Raw genomic sequence first — 20681 nt, forward strand, 5'->3', positions numbered from 1 at the left:
AATTTAAGAATCCGCGTTAATGGGAACCTCATTAATGGATACCGCGTAAATTTCAAAATCCGCGTAAAAAACCGCGTAAAAATACCACGCAAAAAAAAAACGCGTAAAAAAACCTGAGAGTACACATGGAAATCGAGCAGTGGACCGAATATATTTCAGACCATCGCCCATCGGTCTCGGGATCAGAGCAGACATACCGTCGACTCCGGTCCAGCTCAATACCGACCTCACCGCAGTCGCACGGACTTGACCATACCCAGTAAATGCACAGTTCTCTCCGTACATTCCCAGTACGGTTCGCAACGTCGGGAATAAGTTAGATCATCTCATCAGACTAGGAAACTCCTTCCTCGTAATGGGAGACGTCAAAGCCCACCACATATCATGGGGCTCGAAGAAGAGTGGCAAACGGGGGAACAAGATAGTTGAAATCGTCGAAGAGAGCAATGCCGTAACGCTCAACAACGGAAGCATAACCTTCATCCGCGGCCAATCCACATCATCACTGGACATATCAAATCTACTACCTAGCACCCCTGTCGAGGCCGCCTACTTGGAGACTTCATATAGGCAACCGCGACCACTATTCTCAAACGGACTTTGGGATACCTGGAGAAAACATCTGGAGACGAATGCGTAATACTGCAAACAGCAAACGATATCTTTCAGTAATTCGTCAGTTCGGACATACCTTTGTTAGCCCGCTGTCACAGAGTTTGTAACCGCACACCGAGTGCGCGGGGTCCCAACATGGACGCCAGTCTAAAAAACATTCTAAGATTTGGCACTCTTGCAGAAATTGCCCGGGCCAACTACCGCAAACTGATACATGAGAAATACTCCAACCCCAACTTGATCTTCACAGATCGTCGCTGTTGTGCTATCTTATGACAAGCGCCATTTAGCACATTTCGAGAAAAACGATTTTTAAAGTTTGATATTGAATATCTTGAAACTTATAAATAGTATAAACAATCCAAAGAAGACAATTGATGCTTCTATCTATTCTGCATTAATCTCTCAAATATTAGGAAGATCGGTTGACTATGTTGCGAGTTTTTACTATGAATGTACACAAAAGTCGCACTCACACGTGTCATAGGCGTGTATTGATGACAAAATTTGTATGACGTGTCATAATCGTGCATGGAAAATTTTCCATAGAAAAAAACCATAATTTTTTTTACTTATTTCATATCTTTGCGTTCATATGGTCTATAAACAATCGGTGAAATGCATTTTGAAGGAAATGAGCCAGGGAATCTAGAAAAAAATATTATTTTTGATTGCAGTGTTGCCAAATATGCTTTATTTCCATTTTAAAACTAAAACTGTGTTTTTCTCATAACTCACCATTGTGTTCCTTAGACATTTTCACACATAAAAACGTCTAAAACTTCAATATAAATGGAGCAAATCTCTAGATACAGTGATTTTAAGCAAAAAACTCACAATTTCTCCTCATGTTTCTCGCTATATCTAAGTAACCAAGTAGAATTTCAAAATTCTGAAAACGCCACTTTGTAGAGACTTTTCAAACAAGTAATGTGGCATATCTAACTCAGTTTACCCCAAAATGGCGTTTGTCATAAGATAGCACAACAGCGACGAGATGGAACCAAACTAAACGACGGGATAGGGGTAGGCGTCAGTGGTATCGAAGCTGGCCTTGCCTTCCGCTTGTCCTCAACCTGCTCTGTCTTTTCGGCTTTAGCCATTAACCGAAAACCACAGGATATCCCGAAAATTATCCTCTCTGATTCACTATCGGTCATCTCGGCATTGGAATCCGAAGAATCCCGGCACCCACACATTCAGGCCCACGAGACCACCTGCGAGTCGCTGACCACCATATGAATACCTGGCCACTGCGGGATCAGTGGCAAGTTTTCAACCAAGTTGGTACCGGCCGATGTAATCAAGACTTTCATGACAAAGGCCCTCGCAGACTTCATTTTTCAATAGAGGAGGCTGTCGCGACATCTTCAAAAGATAAGAGCCCCGATAAATGGATAAACCGCTGCAAAAGGTCGGAGCCGAGAGCTCCCTCCAGATTACGCGAGAACAGAAAAGTAACCTACGCAGACACAGTCTCCACTGCCGACCCGCCATTCTGCTCGACATATGACACCAGGACCACTGTAGAGCACATCTTGACAAACTGCTTAGAATTCCCCTCATCAATCCGGGAAATCCTTTTCAACGATTCAGCTCGCAAGGTGGCATTAATCTCATTTTTGTAAGACGCTGGACTCGACAATCATCTATCTAGGCCTACACGAGGACCCTCCACTCCACCGAAATGGGTGTTCTCCTCGGTCCAATATCGCCAACGTCAACTGCATCCACCATTTGGGCCTCCCAACGTCGAGCTGGTTTTTGGGTCGCCCGAAGCCCCGCGACGCTGTATTGAATGGCATATATAGGCCATATTCGATTATCCGTAGAAAATGACTCGATTATCCGTAGTTCGATTAGAGGGCGGCATTACCTGTATTATTTGAACAATTTTTTATAGTTTGGGATCTACATTACGCTCCTATCATTTTTATTCCAGCTGTTATTTCTGAAAGAAGCGATATTTCCTGAAAAAATAAAAACTTCGTAAAAGTACATAAATTTCAATTATTTAGCAAAAACCTTTGAATTCAATGCGAAGTGAAACATGCTTTTATACACAAATGGATTACAATTAATACCAGCTACAATTTTTAGAAGAACACAATTTTATATTCTTTAAGACAGCCTCAAAATTACGGAAAATTACAGAAATCTCGCTCAGTTGGCCCCAAACTTTGTGTTCATTGCGATGTACTATATATTTTAATACGAAAAATCGATTGAAACGGCTACAACTTATAGTATACTAGCTAATACCCCTTCGCGCGTTGCTGCGACTTTCAACGAAATAGAGGGAAAACACCATTTGTTCCGAAGCGCTATCTGGCGGACAGATAATCCCCAACCAATAGAACATAAACACGCTCCATAACAAATACCTACTGTGTATAAATTTTTACGGAAATCGGTTAAGCCGTTTGGGAGTCCCTCTCGCAGGTTGATGGGATTGACGGTATTGTAAACATCATCAAGCCACAATAGATTCAATAGAGTTATCTAAATATAAGGACCTTCGCTCTTTTTAGTTTTTATTTGCACCAAGTTCTACTCCTAGAGGTTAATTAGTTCTCATGTTAATAATCCACCAAACATTATGACTACTGAGGATTTGATTTATATAAGAAGCCCGCTTCAAGATGTTGATTACAATACGCCTCGATAGTGGTGTGTCGAGGAGGCCGGGAGGGCTGATATGAGCCTTTTATCTGTTCTATACCTTTCCTCTATTTACCAGCTCATAACCAACAATCAACCAGTAACAAATAGATAATTGAGAAAGGATGTGCTATGTGTGGTGATTGGCTATTCAAGTATTAGTAGTGTTTGAAGTACTAATGTATGTCTCATGTGATGATCATAACTTCAGCTGTATCTTGTACCTATCTAATCTATTACGTCTCTCATATATTGTCTTTTATTTCTTCTTTTCGAGTCCTATACTGCCATTCTACACCCGCCTTCAGCTGGGTCAACAAAGATGGTAATAGTGAACGTCTTAACACTCACACATTCTCAAACGCGGTCTCAGCGGGAACCTACAAAAATGCCATCGTGCACGCGATTACGACTCGGTCACGTCCGAAAGTCTATCCTTGATCCTAGAAGCCTAGGTCCATGCCTTCAGCTGGACCAATTAAGAAAATACGCCCATACCTATTAGACAACACGTCTCATGGCGACATGACCGGGAACCCTATCGATATAAGGGATCCCACTCTCTGCCAGAATTCTAACCGCGCACTGAAAATTTAATATCAGACTCACGGTTCGCGAGACCATTCAAGAACACACGTTACAAAATCACGTCAGCGCACAAACGTTAGAGCCCCTCGCGATTTTCCAAGCAACCTACGAACTCGCAAACATGATTACACCCCGGTGATAAGGTGAAAATCTCAGCACTCATAAACTTACCAACACGATCTCAAGCGTCAACCTACAAACTCCCGCGCTCGCGCCATCATGAATCGGGATCGTCCGGAAGTCTCTATCCTCGGTACAAACAATCTAGGTCCTTGTTAATTAATAAAAAAATAATAAAATTGAAAAATAACTCCCATATCCACTAGACAAAACGTTCCATGGCGACATGACCGGAAACTCTAGTGATATGGGGTAACTCTCTCTCTCTGTCAGAATGTGATCCGTACACCGAAAACTAAAGATCAGAATGACGGTCCGTGAATATATGAAGCGCCGCAGGGTTTCAAAATCGAATTTATACACGCGAAGTCACATATACGCGAGCACACGCGACAAACACGTCAACATACGAACGCTTAAGCCCTTCGCGATCATCTACGCACACCTATGCCCGAGATCGCGTGAACTTGATAACACTCCGGCAGTTGTGTGAACGTTTTAGTACTTACGACGTTACAAACGCGGTCTCAAACGCGAACCCGCAAACGCGCGCGATCATGAATCGGTCACGTCCGGAAATCTTTAGCATTCATTCTAGCAATTTAGGTCCATACATTCAGTTGGACCAAACAAAAAAAAAAATAAAGCTCATATCCACTAGACCACGCGTTCTACGGCGACATGAATGGGAATTCTAATGATATGTAAGAACCCACTTTCTTCTGGAATCTGAACCGAACATCAAAAATCAAAAAGTAAGTATCAGATTCACGGTCCGCGCGCGATCATTCTAGAACACACGCGAATATGCGAAAGGCACACGGTTATAAAATAGAATTTATACACGCGAAGTTCATACACGTTAGCACACGCGACATACAAACGCGCACGCGACATACAAACGCACACGCGATCGAGCACGTTAACGTACAAATGTTCGAGCCCTTCGCGATGATTCACGCGATCGCGAGTCCCTACGCCCGCACATACCTGAACCGTACAATGAATATCACATTCAGAATCACGGCCCGCTACAATTGGCCTAATGCAGTGTATTTTTGGGCGACATTGCCTGTCTCGTCTGCAAATTGTAGTATGTGATTCTGACGGGGAGCCCTTCCGAGAACCTAGCTCTACAGCTCCAGTAGGACAACTCTCGAAAAAAAAAATCGGTTAAGCCGTTTGGGAGTCTATAAATCATATACATACAAACTTTGACTTTCATATAGATAGATAGATAGATAGATAGATGTTAAATAGTCTGAATAAATTCCAATAATTCGTAGAAATAAAGAAATTTAATTTATCAGACAAATTGCTTTGAATTCAATGCGGTGACCTACAGAATTTCTGACACCGATCAATTGCAATTTGTACCAGTTCTGATGAGCAATGGATGTCAGCTGCAATTTTAATTCAGTATTTTGTTTTCGAAATATTTACTGATGTGAGAAAAAGTAGGAAGCTGCGAGCTGGGTTTTCGTTCGAGCCATACCATGAGCAATGGTAGGATGTCAATATTTGAACTGATGTCTGTAGAAGTCCTCTTAATTCAACAACTAATAAAAGCAGTGTACGACTTGGAATTAAAAATCCTGTTGTTCGACTAAAATGTACAAAATCAGAGTTCTAATAGTTAGTTTCAAACTACGGCAAAATTGGTAGAAAGGGGAATATTTTAATTCCTTTTTTCATAAAATAACTCAAATATTTTTATTATGAATGTAACCCAAAAACACATCTGTTGTGATTTTATTGATTAATTTAGTGAGGTATGCCAACTTTCTTGCTAAAATGATGTCTTCTGGAAAACTGTAGAGCATGCTTTTGCCAATAACTTCGTTGAAAACGAAAAGTCTATCGTCAATACCTTTTTTTCGACAGTTGTCCTACTGGAGCTGTAGAGCTAGGTTCTTGGAAGGGTTCCCCGTCAGAACCACACACTACAATTGCAGACGAGACAGGAAATGGCGCCCAATAAAACACTGCTTTAGGCCAATTGTAGCGGGCCGTGATTCTGAATGTGATATTCATTGTACGGTTCGGGTATGTGCGGTCGTAGAGACTCGCGATCGCATGTATCATCGCGAAGGGTTCGAGCATTTGTACGTTAACGTGTTCGATCGCGTGTGCGTTTGTATGTCGCATGTGCTAACGTGTATGTAACTTCGCGTGTACAAATTCTATTTTATAATCGTGTGCCTTTCGCACACTCGCGTGTGTTCTTGGATGATCGCGCGCGGACCGTGAATCAAATATTTTATTTTTGGTGTACGGCTCAGATTCTAGAAGAAAGTGAGATCTTCCATATCACTAGAGTTGCCGGACATGTCGCCATGGAACGTGTTGTCCAGTGGATATAAGCTTTATTTTTTTATTGGCCCCACTAAATGTATGGACCTAAGTTATTAGGACAGAGGGTAATGGTTTCCGAACGTGATCGCGACAGACGTTTATAGCTTCGCGTTTGAAACTTCGTAAGTTCTAACGTTCATCTTATTACCGGGCTGTTATCAAGTTTGCGTGATCGCGGGCGTAGGTGTGCGATGTTAATCGCGAAGGGCTAAGCATTCGTATGTTAACGTATTTGTCACGTGTGCTCGCATGCACGCGACTTCGCGTGTACAAAACTGGGTTTTGTAACCGTTCGACCATTCCTATATTCGCGTGCGTTCTTGGATGGTCACGCGGACCGTCATTCTGATATTTAGTTTTTTGGTGTACAAATCACATTCTGACAGGGAGTAAGTTACCCCATATCACTAGAGTCCCTGGTCATGTCGCCATGGAACGTGTTGTCCAGTAGATATGAGAGCTTCCTTTTTTTTAATTGATCAAATTGTCTGCTGATATCGTGATCGCGCGGGAGTTTTTAGGTTCACGCTTGAGACCACGTTTAAAAATTTATAGGCGCTGAGACATTTACTTTATCACCGGGATGTTATCATGTTTACGAGATCGCGGGTGTAGGTGCCGTGGATGGTCGCGAAGGGCTGAAGCATTTGTATGATAATGTGTTTGTCACGTGTATGTGGCTTCGTGTGCATAATGTCGATTTTATAATGATGTAGCGTGTATTCTTGAATGAGCGTGCGAGGACCGTGAATCTGATGTGTTAGGGTGGCAGTCGGAAGGACCGCGTGGGTTTTCTCTAAGCCCTCGACCTACTGGTCAAGTCACGGCGGGTCACGTGAGGGTGGGTCAAACAACGACCTCTTTTCTGCTCTAGCTCGAGCTGGAAACACTTTATCTCAAGGTCGGCTTAGCTCAATGGGGATAGCTAATCAGGGACTCAGGGCTGTGAAAAATGTAGGCAAAACGCTGTCAATTACAACATCCTAAATTTATTACCTATAGTTACAAATCCTGTGTGTGTGTGTTAGAATGTCTGTGTGGACTCGAATGGCTTCTGCTCGTACGACTTTCTGTGGTGACGGCAGCTGGCACGAGACGATAGGTATTCGAGCCTCGTGGCGTGCTCCCGGTGATCGGGTTGAGGATTACTGGATCGTTTGCTGGAGATCTTGGACGCCAGGTTAATGCTGCGCTCGTACTGTCCGGTTAGGACGTTGATTCCGTTGGGTCTATGGGAGCGTATCGGGTTGTGCTGATCCAGATAGTTACGTGTTCGAGTGTGTGGTTTGCCGCTCTCCGGCACAAACCTTTTTCCTAAACGGTGCAACTTCCAGCTAATTTGGATCTAAGGATCATGGGTCCTGATCCGATGTTCACGTTATTCGCTCTTGTGAAAACGCAATAATTATTTTAAAATTACTATTATTTTTCTTAAACGCCTCAATGTCGGCGATATTCACTCGTACTAGATCGATTGGTTTGTCTCAAGTCCTCGTGGAAACAGAAGATATCTTCGCTACACCGGTAGTGATCTGCCTCCCTCTCTTATTGTTCTTCTCGATCATCCACTAAACTGTCTCAAGCGTTACCTTTTTCTAGCAGTTTATTTTGTGTAGTATGGGCGTACCCTTACTTAATACCTAAGCTGTGTCGTGTTATTTGAATTGGCCGTTATATTTATATTAGTCCATATGAGATCTTTGAAAGTTTACAATAACTTTTAACATCAGTTTTCATTTAGTATGAGTTTTAATCTAGTTTTATCTCAAAGCAGCTTCATTTATATTGTTAATTATTTTAATATATTGTTACGAACGGTAACAGATGCTTAATTTTTAGTGTATGGTGCAGATGGTAGAAGAGATTCCATATCCACATATCACTAAGTTCTAGGTCATGTCACCATGGAACGTGTTGTTTAGTGAATAAGAGCGTCACTTTTTTGATTGGTTCTACTGAAGGCATTAGCCCAGACTGCTAGGACCGAGGTAAGACTTCCGGACGTGACCGTTTCGTGATCGCGCGAGTGGATGCTTGAGACCGCGTTTGGAAGTTTAAAGGAGCTACGTTTACTTAACTACCGGGGTGTTTTCATGTTGGTGAAATCGCGGACGTAAGTATGTGTGGATAATGGCAATTGCATGGTCGGTTTTCGGCAAGGTTTGTGTTATCACGAAGGCCACGAGCGTTTGTACCTATATGAGCGTAGATAGCGTATAGTTGAGATATACTAATAAAAGGAATCATAACATGCCGAATAAAGAAAAAAGATGCAAAGAGCTTGATTAGAAGTTTATAAATTGACCGATACTATTTTGGTATAGATCAGTAATGAAAAAGCAAACTAATAGAAGTACAAAAGAAACAGACCAACAGTAGAACAAAAAACACATGTAACGTGCAATCAAACTCGTCTAAATGCAGCGGCGGTAAATTCATTGTACCCTAATTTATCCAAACCCGAATGAATAGAACCTAATGCACAAATTGAACACCGGAAGTATTAGCCACTATTCTATCATATACGCCAGTTCTGCATCATTTTCCCGACCTAATTGTTACAAATACTCAGACGAACACATACACAGTTAGACATACGACTAGCACATAACAATTGTACACTAGTACGAAAAATTACGATTATTACAAAACGACAACTAATAGGTTTCTACTTATGTATTTATTAAATTAATTTAACCATTTCATGCCCAACTTATTTCTAGTGCATGTAGGGTTTCAAAACTATTTTTCTTTGAAAACGGTAGGATCAAGAAACACGAAAAGCTAAATTTCATAAAGATAGTTGCTTCCCTCGCAGTGCTAGAAGCTGTTCAATTTTTACCTTCCGATGCTCACTACAATTCTCGACAAACATATGATTACGGCCTAAAAGCCAACTGTCAAAATCCACTATGAATGGAAATTCCGGACAAACCGTTACACGCCAATCACAGATGTTGGTAGTAAATAAAAGAGAAAAGTTTTCTCTTTCATATACTGTTGTGAACTGTGTTCAACTAGTAACGGTTTGTCTGGAATTTCTATTGAAAGTGGATTTTGACAGTTGGCTTTTAGGCCGTAATCATATGTTTGTCGAGAATTCTCCTAGAATATTTACAATGGTCCAATTGCGTGTAAAACGTAATTAAAGACAGTCTAAATTGATAGGTTTGATCAGTTTTCAATAATATTGCAACATAACGAAGATATATGAAAAATTAAATTTCCGTCGTCAACGTAAACTGTCCCTGGCAGCACTGCTCCATCGGAAAGCAATCAAAAAAATTGCAATAGCTTCAGTTCTAGAGCTGATCTCTGTAACTGTTAATACTCAAATGACAGGTAATAGTCACATTTATTAGCCTTACTTGCTTTTGTGAGCAAATCTTGTCTCAATCAAAAGTTATAGCTGTTTAAAAACGTAGTTGTCCACAAACAACATGGGCATGAATGGGTTAATTATTAAATTAATTTAAATAGTCTATGCACGATGACGAAGTCGACCGATAAATGGATACACAATGACTCCCACTGTGAGCCCCGTCCACGAATACCGCCATCAAATTGTGGAACAATGTTTGCAAACACGGCACACAGCAAAAGTCAATCCACGTCGACCCGCCAGTCGGCCACGCCAACGCGCACAGACTAGTGGTTGAGCGTTGGTATGCGCAGGTGCAGAGTATGAAGAAACATAGAACATACAGAAAGCGTATAAACCCTCTCGGTCTCCTCGATGCACCACTATCGAGGTGTAATGTAGAGATGCTCTGGTTTCAATTTTTTCGAACCCGAACCTGACCCGAACCCGAGAGCTTGAAAATTGAAAACCCCGAACCCGACCCAAGCCCGAAATTATAAAATTTGAAAAACCCGGACCCGACCCGTACCCGAGAATGAAAATTTTGTAAAACCCGAACCCGACCCGACCCGGAGAATTTTGAAATTTGAAAACCCGAACCCGACCCGAAAATTTAAAATTTGAGAAACCCGACCCGAACCCAACTTGCTAATGCGGAGAATCAACCAAAGATCTCGAAGATTTCTAATTTTAGGCACCCGAGCTGGACCCAAGGCTCATCTAAGAGTAGTAGAATCATTCGAATCACCATACGCATTGAGTTATATCTGTCTATGGCAAAACGAATCACTGGCGAGTAGAATTCGCATTTATAATGACTATTATTGAACATCGAATTTGTAATGTTCTGAGAAACTTATAAATCGTCGATATCTTAATCGGAAATCAGGATAAATCGGTGGCTAACTCAAGGGGAAACAAAAAGCTTAATGGTGACAGTTTCAAACAACCTTGCCCGTCGCACTTAACCAAAATTTCTAATTCTTTATCAAAAACCATTCTTGGAAAGGCAGATTTGTATAATTTATTACTGGTTGGTACGGTCAAACTTGTATCGAAGGGTGTCAATCAAGATTCCCTGATGCGTTTTTTATGTCACATCATTAGGGCTATCTATGATGGGGTATCTAAATTATATTATGTTTCAGATTATACGGTAAGCGCGCCAGTAGAGATGCTTCGACATCTCCAACGGAGCTTTCGGAACGACTCCAAACTTTAAAAAAATCCGTCAATGGCTTCAACAGAACACACAATTTGCGATTAATTCCTCAAGAGCGTGGAAATTCATATATTTTCATGAAGAAATCCGGATCATGCAACGGCCCAGCCCGGGGACAATCTGACAATCTGTGAGTTCAATATATGGGAATTTGTCTTTGTAGTCAATGGTTGAAAATCATCTCGTAGATCCCAACTATGCCAAGAATATACAAATCGTGCTGCCGTGAAATTTAATTATCATTTTAATTCATGTTTCTATTTATAATATACATAGTTAAAACAATTATAATTCAATATGTAGCAAAAAGTACTACTATTCAGTATACTCGCGACACCCACTTTTCGATTTCTCGCGACTGTCAAAACGACCAATCAGGAGCGGATCAATAGATAGTTTTTTATTGTCTCTACTTCCCGTAGATTTCAACTCGTTTTGCTGTAGATACGATTCGCTGTAGACTTTAGCCGAGTTTCACGCGTTTACTCTAACCGCGGCCTAAGTATCAGTTTTAAAGTACCTATCGAAATTTATAATAGAAAGTTGAACCAATATTTTTCGAGAAATTTCTGTGGACTTGGTTTGTTATTAATTATCATGAAAAATAAATTACAAAAAGCTTTTAGATTTGAAACGTATTGTTGAATACTCTAAAATGAATGTTCGTTTAAAAAATAAAATAATTCGAGTAGCTTGCGAATCTTAAGAGAGGGAATTTTATACAAGAATGAAAAGAATACAATATTTGAGCACCAGAAAACAACGACGAATTCTAGCGATTCAAATATGCTAACATTTAGTACGGTTATACTGCCTATGATCGCATATCAGTCCCATAAAGATAGGAAATCCCATAGAAAACGGGACAACTATGCGATCATGGGTAGTATATGTGTCATCCATTCGTATCAAGAAGTATAATACACTACTACAAAAAGAGACTGGGTTTTGTGTACAGACGCAAACTGCATCAAGAAATAGTTGGGTTGTTTTGTTCAAAATCCGAACCCGACCCGATCCCGATCATTTCTAATTTGAAAAACCCGAACCCGACCCGAGCCCGAAAGTTCAAAATTGCAAAAACCCGGACCCGACCCGAGCCCGAGATTTCCAAATTTGAAAACCCGGAACCCGACCCGAACCCGAGAAGCTTAAATTTATAGAACCCGAACCCGACCCGAAACCCGTCGGGTTCGGGTCGGGTCCGGGTTTCGGGTCCAAAAACCCGAACCCGACCATCTCTAGTGTAATGCAATAATCATCTTCAAGCAATTGTATGTCAGAGGTTCTGTAGTACTGATTATCCGCGGTGAGATTTTTTTGAAATCCTGGGATAATCGAGTTCGACCTGTAATACAAGCATGTATTGGTCAGGCCATTTGGCATACAGTTATTTGGTATAAGCACGAAAAGGAAAGCGGCGTAGCTACATTAGACGGTGGCAAATATTTTTTTTATTTATAGCGTTGGAAGCGACGATACATTGCAAACAAACCTGTAATCCACTCGTTTGCCCGGATTACTCAAACATAGGGGCTACCCAGATTTTTACGTGCCATAATGGCGGTCTAAATTGTTTAGTTCCTAATACGTTTAATGGCCCTTTTTTGGCAATATTCGTTTACGTCAACCACCCAGTGAGATTAAGTCATCCTACGTTAGTCCAATGCGTTGGATGTTTATTCAATGAACGGCCGACATCTTCAACTGGGCGTTGCTGTCAATCTGACGTAAAGGATTACTGTCAAAAAAGGGCAATTAAACGTATTACGAACTGAACAATTTGAACCGCCCGTTATGGCACGTAAAAAGCTGGATTGGTAGTTTAAGTCCGACTGAGCGGTCGTACAGTACGGTTGGAAAGCGATGTGGCGTAGCCACATTAGGCGGTGGAATTTTTTAATTTCCATATCAACATTTGAATAGGGCTAATAAGATTTGTAAACAAACTTTTGTTTTGCTGATTTCTCCTAATTTGTTATCATTTCAAGGATAAAGATGTTGATTCATGTGTATTTTTCATGAAATTCAACTCGGTAGCGGAATAATGAGCGAAATAAGTTTGTTTACAAAAGTCTCTTTAGCCCTTTTGAAGAATTACTATTGATTTATAGTTTTGTAAGCGGAAACCTGTAATCCAACATGATTTTCTTGATTTTGTAGCAAATATTACGTCTAAAGTATTCGTTTCAGTGCAGTGAATATGCCAAATAACCATTATGCCAAACGACCTTATGCCAAATGACTTTATGCCAAATGACTATTATACCAAATGGTCATTATGCCAAATCGCATGTATTCGTGCGGTACTTATTTATTGTACATGAAGGATGTTTCATCTTTCATCTCGAAGGCTAAGAATATTCTACGAAGATATCAATAAATAGATGAACACAAGTTTCATTCACAAAATCACTGACGGTCAGGGGGAGACAGATTGCATATACACAAAATTCCAAATAAAATTTGGTTGGGATTTTTAAGTGACCTGTTGTGATGGTCAGATATAAGTCCGTTTTACGCATTTATTTATTAGTTACGCAATTTTGCAGTAATATTCGCAAAACTATTTCCCAAAGTGTGCCAAAATACCAAAAAAGCAGTTTTTTTAATGTTAAAGCACAGACTAACAGACATAACACTCAAAAACAAAGCTTCGCCCGCTTTAACGGTCATTTTAAATATATTTGTAGTTGGGACTGTGGCCACATTTGAAATTATGGCGCCACTGACATATGAACAAGCATAAGGGGGATAGACCACTAGTGAAAAATTGTTCCCAAACCTGAGGGGTAACACACCAGTAAATGAGTGATTGGGACTGTGAATAAAAGGTGAAGCTAGTGTTCTGGGAAAATTGTCAGATCGATGTTTGTTGAGGGAATTCCCTCATAGTGTTATGTCTGTTAGTCTGTGGTTAAAGGTCCAAATAAATTCACCTACCTTCTTGTAAATTTCAAAGGCAGTAAACTGTGTCGCTGCGTACGGAAATATCCGTACCATCTGGGCACCGTTTCCTTTGTACAGCGCAAAGAACGATTCCTTTTTGACGATGTGTTTCAGCCCACTGAAAACTCCCAGATGTTTGTAGTGGATCGAGTGTGCCTGCAGGAGAATCTTAATCCGATCCAGTGGAGCCACGGCCGTTTTGGAACACATTCCGGCGACGCCTGCGGAAGGGAATACAGAAAACGCTGTACTTACTAATTAAAACTTTGCTTGAAGCTATTCATTAAGCTGGTAGTAGTTGTTGGAGCAACTCATAATGAAGCAGCTACATACTACACAGAGACCTTGCTACTGGTTTGAGACGCCACCCCGATACCCACTTCACTGACTGCGGAGCCAGCAGCGTAAAAGTCAACCTGGTTGAATTGGGGCAATCAAAATACCGCAAGTTTTCTTTTATTATGTTTGTTTTGCCAAGTGAGTAGACAAGTTTTTGCTACCTTTTTCAAAGTTATGTCATGCTACAGTTGGTGTTTATGCTTTTACAACTTGTCGGAATCATCGCATTATACGTGTACATGAATTTGCCAGGTTTTATTGCTGTACTACTGTTTGAGTAGCTACTTTTAATTTGATTTTTTATTTCAATGCTTGTATTGTTTGTCAGCAGACTTCCTCTTTTGCGCAGGTTTTGTGACAATTTGTTCCACTGTTGCGGTAAGTACATGTGTTCACAGTTAGTACCCGAATCTAAAATTTTACAACAATATAGCAAGGATAATGTTACAAAAGTAAATATTATTTTCTGATTCAGAAGATCAGGTACTCTCTTGTTTGTGTGATAAACAAATGTATAAAACTTGCATGACCTTCAAACAAATTTAAACAATTTTGCGCTAAAAGCAAAACCTTATCAGTGTAACGTATCACACGTTTTAAAAACACAGCTGCAAATAGCCGCTGGTTAAACGAACTCTATTTTGGACTTTGCTGTCCGAACGTCATACTATGTTTCTGTCCCGAGTCCATCTAATAGCAATAGACGAATATGTACGAAAATACCCGTACAACTTCATAACGTAATATTAGTTTGGTTTCTCCGTTTCGTAATGACGTCAAATCCCAGCTACTCAAACTATATCCCCACGCACGTGGTTAAAAACCCACAGACATTCCATAAATCGTTTTGAAAACATACCGCCAGCCAGCAGGTTCTTCGTTATGAAATCCAAATTTTTTCTGGTCGCTTCAGCTTTGGCTGCCTTGGCGGTGATAGCCGCTGCCGCGGTGTTGGCTGCCGCAGGTGCTACTTCCTTGGCGTTGCTGTCACTGTTTTTGAGAGATTCCATGATTGGGCCAGACAACAACAACAGAAACAGTACCAAGCACACAGCAAACGGGCAACGATGAGGACCGGACAAATACGGCGGAATTCCACGCGAACAAAAAAAAGCGGCCACACAAGTGGGTCACATACAACTTGTTTTATCGATTCTCTTCTTCGATTTTTCGGTTCACCGGACCTTTGTACACAAACGACGCACTTGTTCAGAGCTTCCCTTACACAGCACGATTCGAATCGATTAATTGTGAACCATTATCATGCATCTTCCGATGGCAACGCACGGACAACTTTCTCTTATCAGGAAACACTCGAACAGCGGTAGATTAGCATTAAATTTTGCTATTGAACACAATTCTGAGCACAAATCAATCACAACATATCAATCGAGGTCACGTTTTGATTCAGGGCACTTCGGATGTTATAACTAGCTGGGGATTAACACTAGTACAAAACTTTCAGAGGGATACACTAATGAACGGTAAGCAGAATCCCACGGCGGATCCGAAGATTACCCGTCACGAGCGCAAGTAATTTTGGAGGTGAAAGTTTTCCTCGCTTTTGACACGCCAACAGCGATTATGTATATTATGCCGTTACCACACACCACTGCGGAACCGAACCGATGAGAGGAAGGTAGACAAGAGATCGACGAATCGCACACCGAAACAAAACACAACTGATCGTAGCAAAGATCGAACTGGTAATGATCGGTCAGCGGCAAGTTTGGACAAGGAGTGCCTCTCGATCCGCGTATGTCGCGCACTAATGCTTCCATACACAGAGAAAAGGAATGAATATTATTATTCGCTTTTGTGGGGTGGTGGGTAGGTAAACAAAGACCATGGAATTTTGACTGCACATAAATTTTGACAGAACGACCCGACGCATCGAGTGCAGTCCTGTGACTGGAAATGTTTACACGTCTAAAATCAATTACCCAATAGAAGGTAATGAGTTGACCGGTTGTAATTGTCCAAGAGCAGATTCGTGCAAAAGTCGAACTACGACCTGATCAACGTTAATGCGTTGTGAGGAATTAAACACTTATTTGAACAATCGTCCCACACGAGAGAAGGGAACCCTCTCCCCCGGATATAAATCTACAATAGCGTTAACCCTTCAATCATAAAACAATATATATTATCACAGAGAACAGACGTCCATCTTCAGCATTCAACTTGTGTAAAATCTCTAACGGTTTCGAAGGTAGTTCCAAACCAGGTGCGCTACTGTCGTCATGTTTTTTTTTGTGGCTGAGTTCGACAGAATTGACAGCGGTTATTTCTCTACCCAGTCAAACTAGTCCGGAACCGGTTCGGACTTCCAGCATTAATTCCAGATCAAATGCATCAACCGATAGAGACGGAATCGGTTGTTTTCTTTGGGCAAGATTCCATACTGAATCCATTCAGGATTTTGAACCGGTTCCGGAATGGATTTGACGGATAGTTGGGATAGGTTGGTGTGGCGGTGCTAGTGTTTATCGTACATTAATTCAAACATTTACACGCGTTTTTTAAATATTTTTGTTCGATCATGGATGTCTTTTCTCTGTGGTAGAAACGTTGTTATTTTGTATTGTAGCGAAACATTAGACTTTATTGTACATTATTGTAGAATTACTGTACTATCCTAGAGGCAGATTACTCTACACTTAAAAAAATCCAAACGTTAATTATATTTGCTTCAAACCACTTAAAATTCATATGAAGAAGAAATGCTAATACAGCGCAAATTCGTTAGTTGGGTCACGACTGCACCCCAACTAGCGAATCGTATCCGTTAATTGGGGTAACTGACAGCTGACAAAAATTACCCAAGGGAAACGCTGATTTTTTGTTTTCTTTCATAAAAAACAAACAGAAATATTTTACAATTCACAAAAGTTGGCTGTTTCCTTCCAGTTTAAAGTTGTTTTTTGTGACAAAGTATGTCATTAGTGTTCTTTTTGCCATCAATTATTTTTTGATAAATTCCTTCACATAAAACAGGAAATGGATACACCGTCGGGGAAAAAGCCGATAAAGCACACACATACTACGTTGCCACTAGCTAAAAAAGATTGGATAATGTGATTGAATACATCAGAGATGACCTGCAAAAGTTACTAAACTAACGTCTCTGCGATGTAACCTCTAGACTTGCTCAGTGGGTGGTTGGAGGGGGATTATGCTCTCTACTGCTGGTATACATTCAGGGTTTTAGTTGTACTCACCACGGAACTCATTCACTTCGGGAACAGGGGAAACCGGACCATCAATCGCTGCTGCAACCAAGGTGGACAACTAAAAAGGTAAAGCAATATTTTAATATGCTCAAAAGCGATACCGTGAATGCTCTTTCAGCGGAAACATCCTAGGACGAGGACTGACGACTCCTTTCGAGTCCGGGAACCGATTCAAAGTAGTGGTGTTATTGTACGGACAATGTTATACGAGAATATACAGATGGTACAGAATTTTAATTTATACATACAATTTATTACCATACTCTAACTAAACTTAATGCTATGTGACGTCACGATTTAGCTACTTGCGGATCTTTTTATCTGGTGCAGGTTTACAGTGGTTGTGCGGCTGACTATTACAGCCATGGCAAATTCTGGTGGATCTGGGTTCGCTGGTGGCAGGAAAACGGTCCGGAAATTTGAAGGCGACAAACCTGCCGACCTCGTAATTGTACACCGTCTATAACAATGGCGGCGTTGCACACTGGCGGAGTTGCCAAAAATGGCGGCGAATCTCCCCAGTGCGTCGGATCTAGGGTTCTTCAGCAAGGACTCTCGGTTCTCTAATCGGTTCGCTTTGAGGATTTCTGTTGAGCGTGCTTCCTGCGAAGAAACCTTTCGGACGTAGTCCGAAGCCAGAGAAAAAAAGGCCCGCTGTGGACCTGCACAGCGCAAATTAGCATATACTAAGGTGTTTCGAAACCCTATCCCGCACCATCTTTTAACCTGTTTTATGTAGCAATTTTACCTTTTTGACTTGATTTTAATTTGTATGTGATTCGTGCTTTTCAATTTCTTCGTTTTTTCTTCGTTTTGTGACACTGTTAAAATACATACAAAAATTTACAATTTGTTTTATACTAGGACAATACGCTATCACTATTTACTAACCGTACTATAACCGTTCATAATTAATGTATATATAACTTTTACTTTTACTCTAATCTATCTGTATCTAAAACAACAAAAAAGAACATTATTCACACAATACACCACTTAAACTGTACAAGAAAAATCACATTGAATAATGAGAAAAAACCGCGCGCACTTCTGACTTCCTCGAATGTCGAGAACCGAAAATAAGTATCTTGGCGACCGCCGAGCCTAACTCAGCTCGGATGATACCGAAAAACCTCAATTTTTGCAATATCATCCGAACTGACATTTAATTTGTCAAAACCTTGGCAGCCCTTCCAATGGCTGCGACAACGATGGATAGCATGTTGCGCTACGTTATGCTCACACCGTTGTGATGAGACACCTTGGGTGAGCGCCTGCAACCCTTCTGCGTGAGTGACCCACCCGTCTCAGATGACAACCTGGACTTGGAAGGCCATCACTCACACATTTTGATGTTTTACACAGAGTAGGAGTTAGGGATTGGGAAAGGGAATGAGCAAACCTAGCGACACTTATCAATTTGGCAAAGCCAACTAACAACTGTCGTAACCGGTGGTTACAGCGACACAAACTAAATGATGCTGAATGGAAGAAGCGAAATATTTAACACATTTATTTCACTAAAATCATTCCGAAATATGAATTCAAAAAATAAAATTCCATTGAATTTCAAAGTATGATTTTTTTCTGGATCGCCACAGAAATCAGCCAATGAACCCTTTGAAATCAATGACATTCAAACGTCAATCAGTTTTTGACTTTCAGTTTTGACATAAGAGTGTCTTTTAGTTGGGGCATGCCCCAACTAGCGAACACCCAACTAACGAACAGCCCAACTAGCGAACACCCAACTAACGAATTTGCGCTGTATTATACAGCGCACACATACCTTCTATGTGTCAACTGTATAAATTATATATGCGCACACATAAGTTATATCAAAGAGAATAGTGAAAGAGACGCAGAGTGAAAATCAGTCAAAACGGCAACACTCCCTTTACGATGATTTTAACACTAGAATTTGGCAACCGTTTCCAAAGGCAGCACTTTAAATGACTCCTATTATATTTTGAAAACAAACCTTTTGTCGATCGTTGGATTTGTTTATCAAACGATGTGCATTTCGAAACAAAGACATGAAATAATTCTAAAACTTGTTTTTACTCATACATAGACTCTAGAATGCACCTTACAATCACGATTGCACTAAATTCTGACGAAAATTCAATTTTTTTTGATAGATTTACAATACTTATCTCGTCCAACTCAGGCATGAGTAATGTTTATTTACATTGCACGATTGGTCTGCTCAATAAGGTATTTTTGGCTTCACACTATTCGTCTCTTTTCCTATTCTCTTTGAGTTATATGTGCGTTTACAATTAAATTGACAGTAATTAGAGATGTGAGCAGATGCATTTTAGGTCCAACTAGCAAATCCAATTCATTAGTTGAACAAAGGGTGTGGCCCAACCAGTGAATCACGACGGTTACAAATTTGCATCAAATTTGAAAAAATTTCATTTTCATTTTTGCATCAACTTTGTACTCCCTTGCAAAAAAGTCTGTTCAACAAACGTTCTACACTGATCAATTTTTGTTCGACGTTTTGTTGAATGTAGGGATAGTTGTTTGTAGGGTTTTGGTGACATCTTACACGCAACGCAAAATACATTGCACGCAACGCATAATATATTATGAATTTCTATTTAGATGGAAAGAAATGCATTTAATTTCGCTGATTTTACCCCTAGGTTAGATCACTGACAGAGTCATGGCGAGAAACTGAGCTGGAGCAAACATTAGGATGCGAGATTCTAGAAACCTGCTTGCAGCAAAACAAAGGAATGATGTCAAAATAGGTTTATTCCAGTGCTAGGAGAAACTAGAAATACTCCGGAGAAAACTTTGAGGAAGTCGTTCCTCTAATCCCTTCTCTTTTTTTCTACTTCTGGTAGAAAACCGGAGTAAAAAGAGATCCTGTTTGCTCCGGAGCAACTGGGAGCAAGAAGCGTGTATTGGAACAAATGTACTGAAAGCCGAGCGGATTTGCGCGCATTGCTTACGTCTACTGTGATTGGTTCCATTTGATTTGCTGAATCCACGTTAGTCGAATCTCGCATCCAAATTTCAGCACCAGCCACAGCTAAGCTTAAGTTGCAATCAAAGGGGCAATTAGAATTTGATCTGGAACTGATTTTTACATTACCTAAACTCCTTCGGCATTTTGACCGGTTTCTGGCGAAATTTCAGCGCAAATGAAGCAATCGATTCCGAGTCAGAATTTTTGGTTTCCCGCATCAAAATATCAGCATCAGCTCCAACTCAGCATCTGACC

At 40.6% G+C, this 20681-nt stretch overlaps 1 protein-coding gene across 1 annotated transcript in view; it reads right to left on the bottom strand.

Annotated features, from left to right (window-relative positions):
• LOC131691349 (solute carrier family 25 member 16-like) overlaps positions 1 to 16039 on the bottom strand; it is a 42575-nt gene extending 26536 nt beyond the window's left edge. The window contains exons 1-2 of the mRNA XM_058977669.1: positions 15070 to 16039; positions 13866 to 14092 (exon numbers count right to left, since the gene is read on the bottom strand). Of these exons, the coding sequence (XP_058833652.1) occupies positions 13866 to 14092; positions 15070 to 15220 (378 nt within the window). The 5' untranslated portion in view covers positions 15221 to 16039. The remainder of the gene's footprint in view (positions 1 to 13865; positions 14093 to 15069) is intronic.
• Between the last annotated feature and the right edge of the window lie 4642 nt (positions 16040 to 20681).

This window comes from Topomyia yanbarensis, chromosome 3, assembly GCF_030247195.1.
Source record: "Topomyia yanbarensis strain Yona2022 chromosome 3, ASM3024719v1, whole genome shotgun sequence".
Lineage (NCBI taxonomy): Eukaryota > Metazoa > Arthropoda > Insecta > Diptera > Culicidae > Topomyia > Topomyia yanbarensis.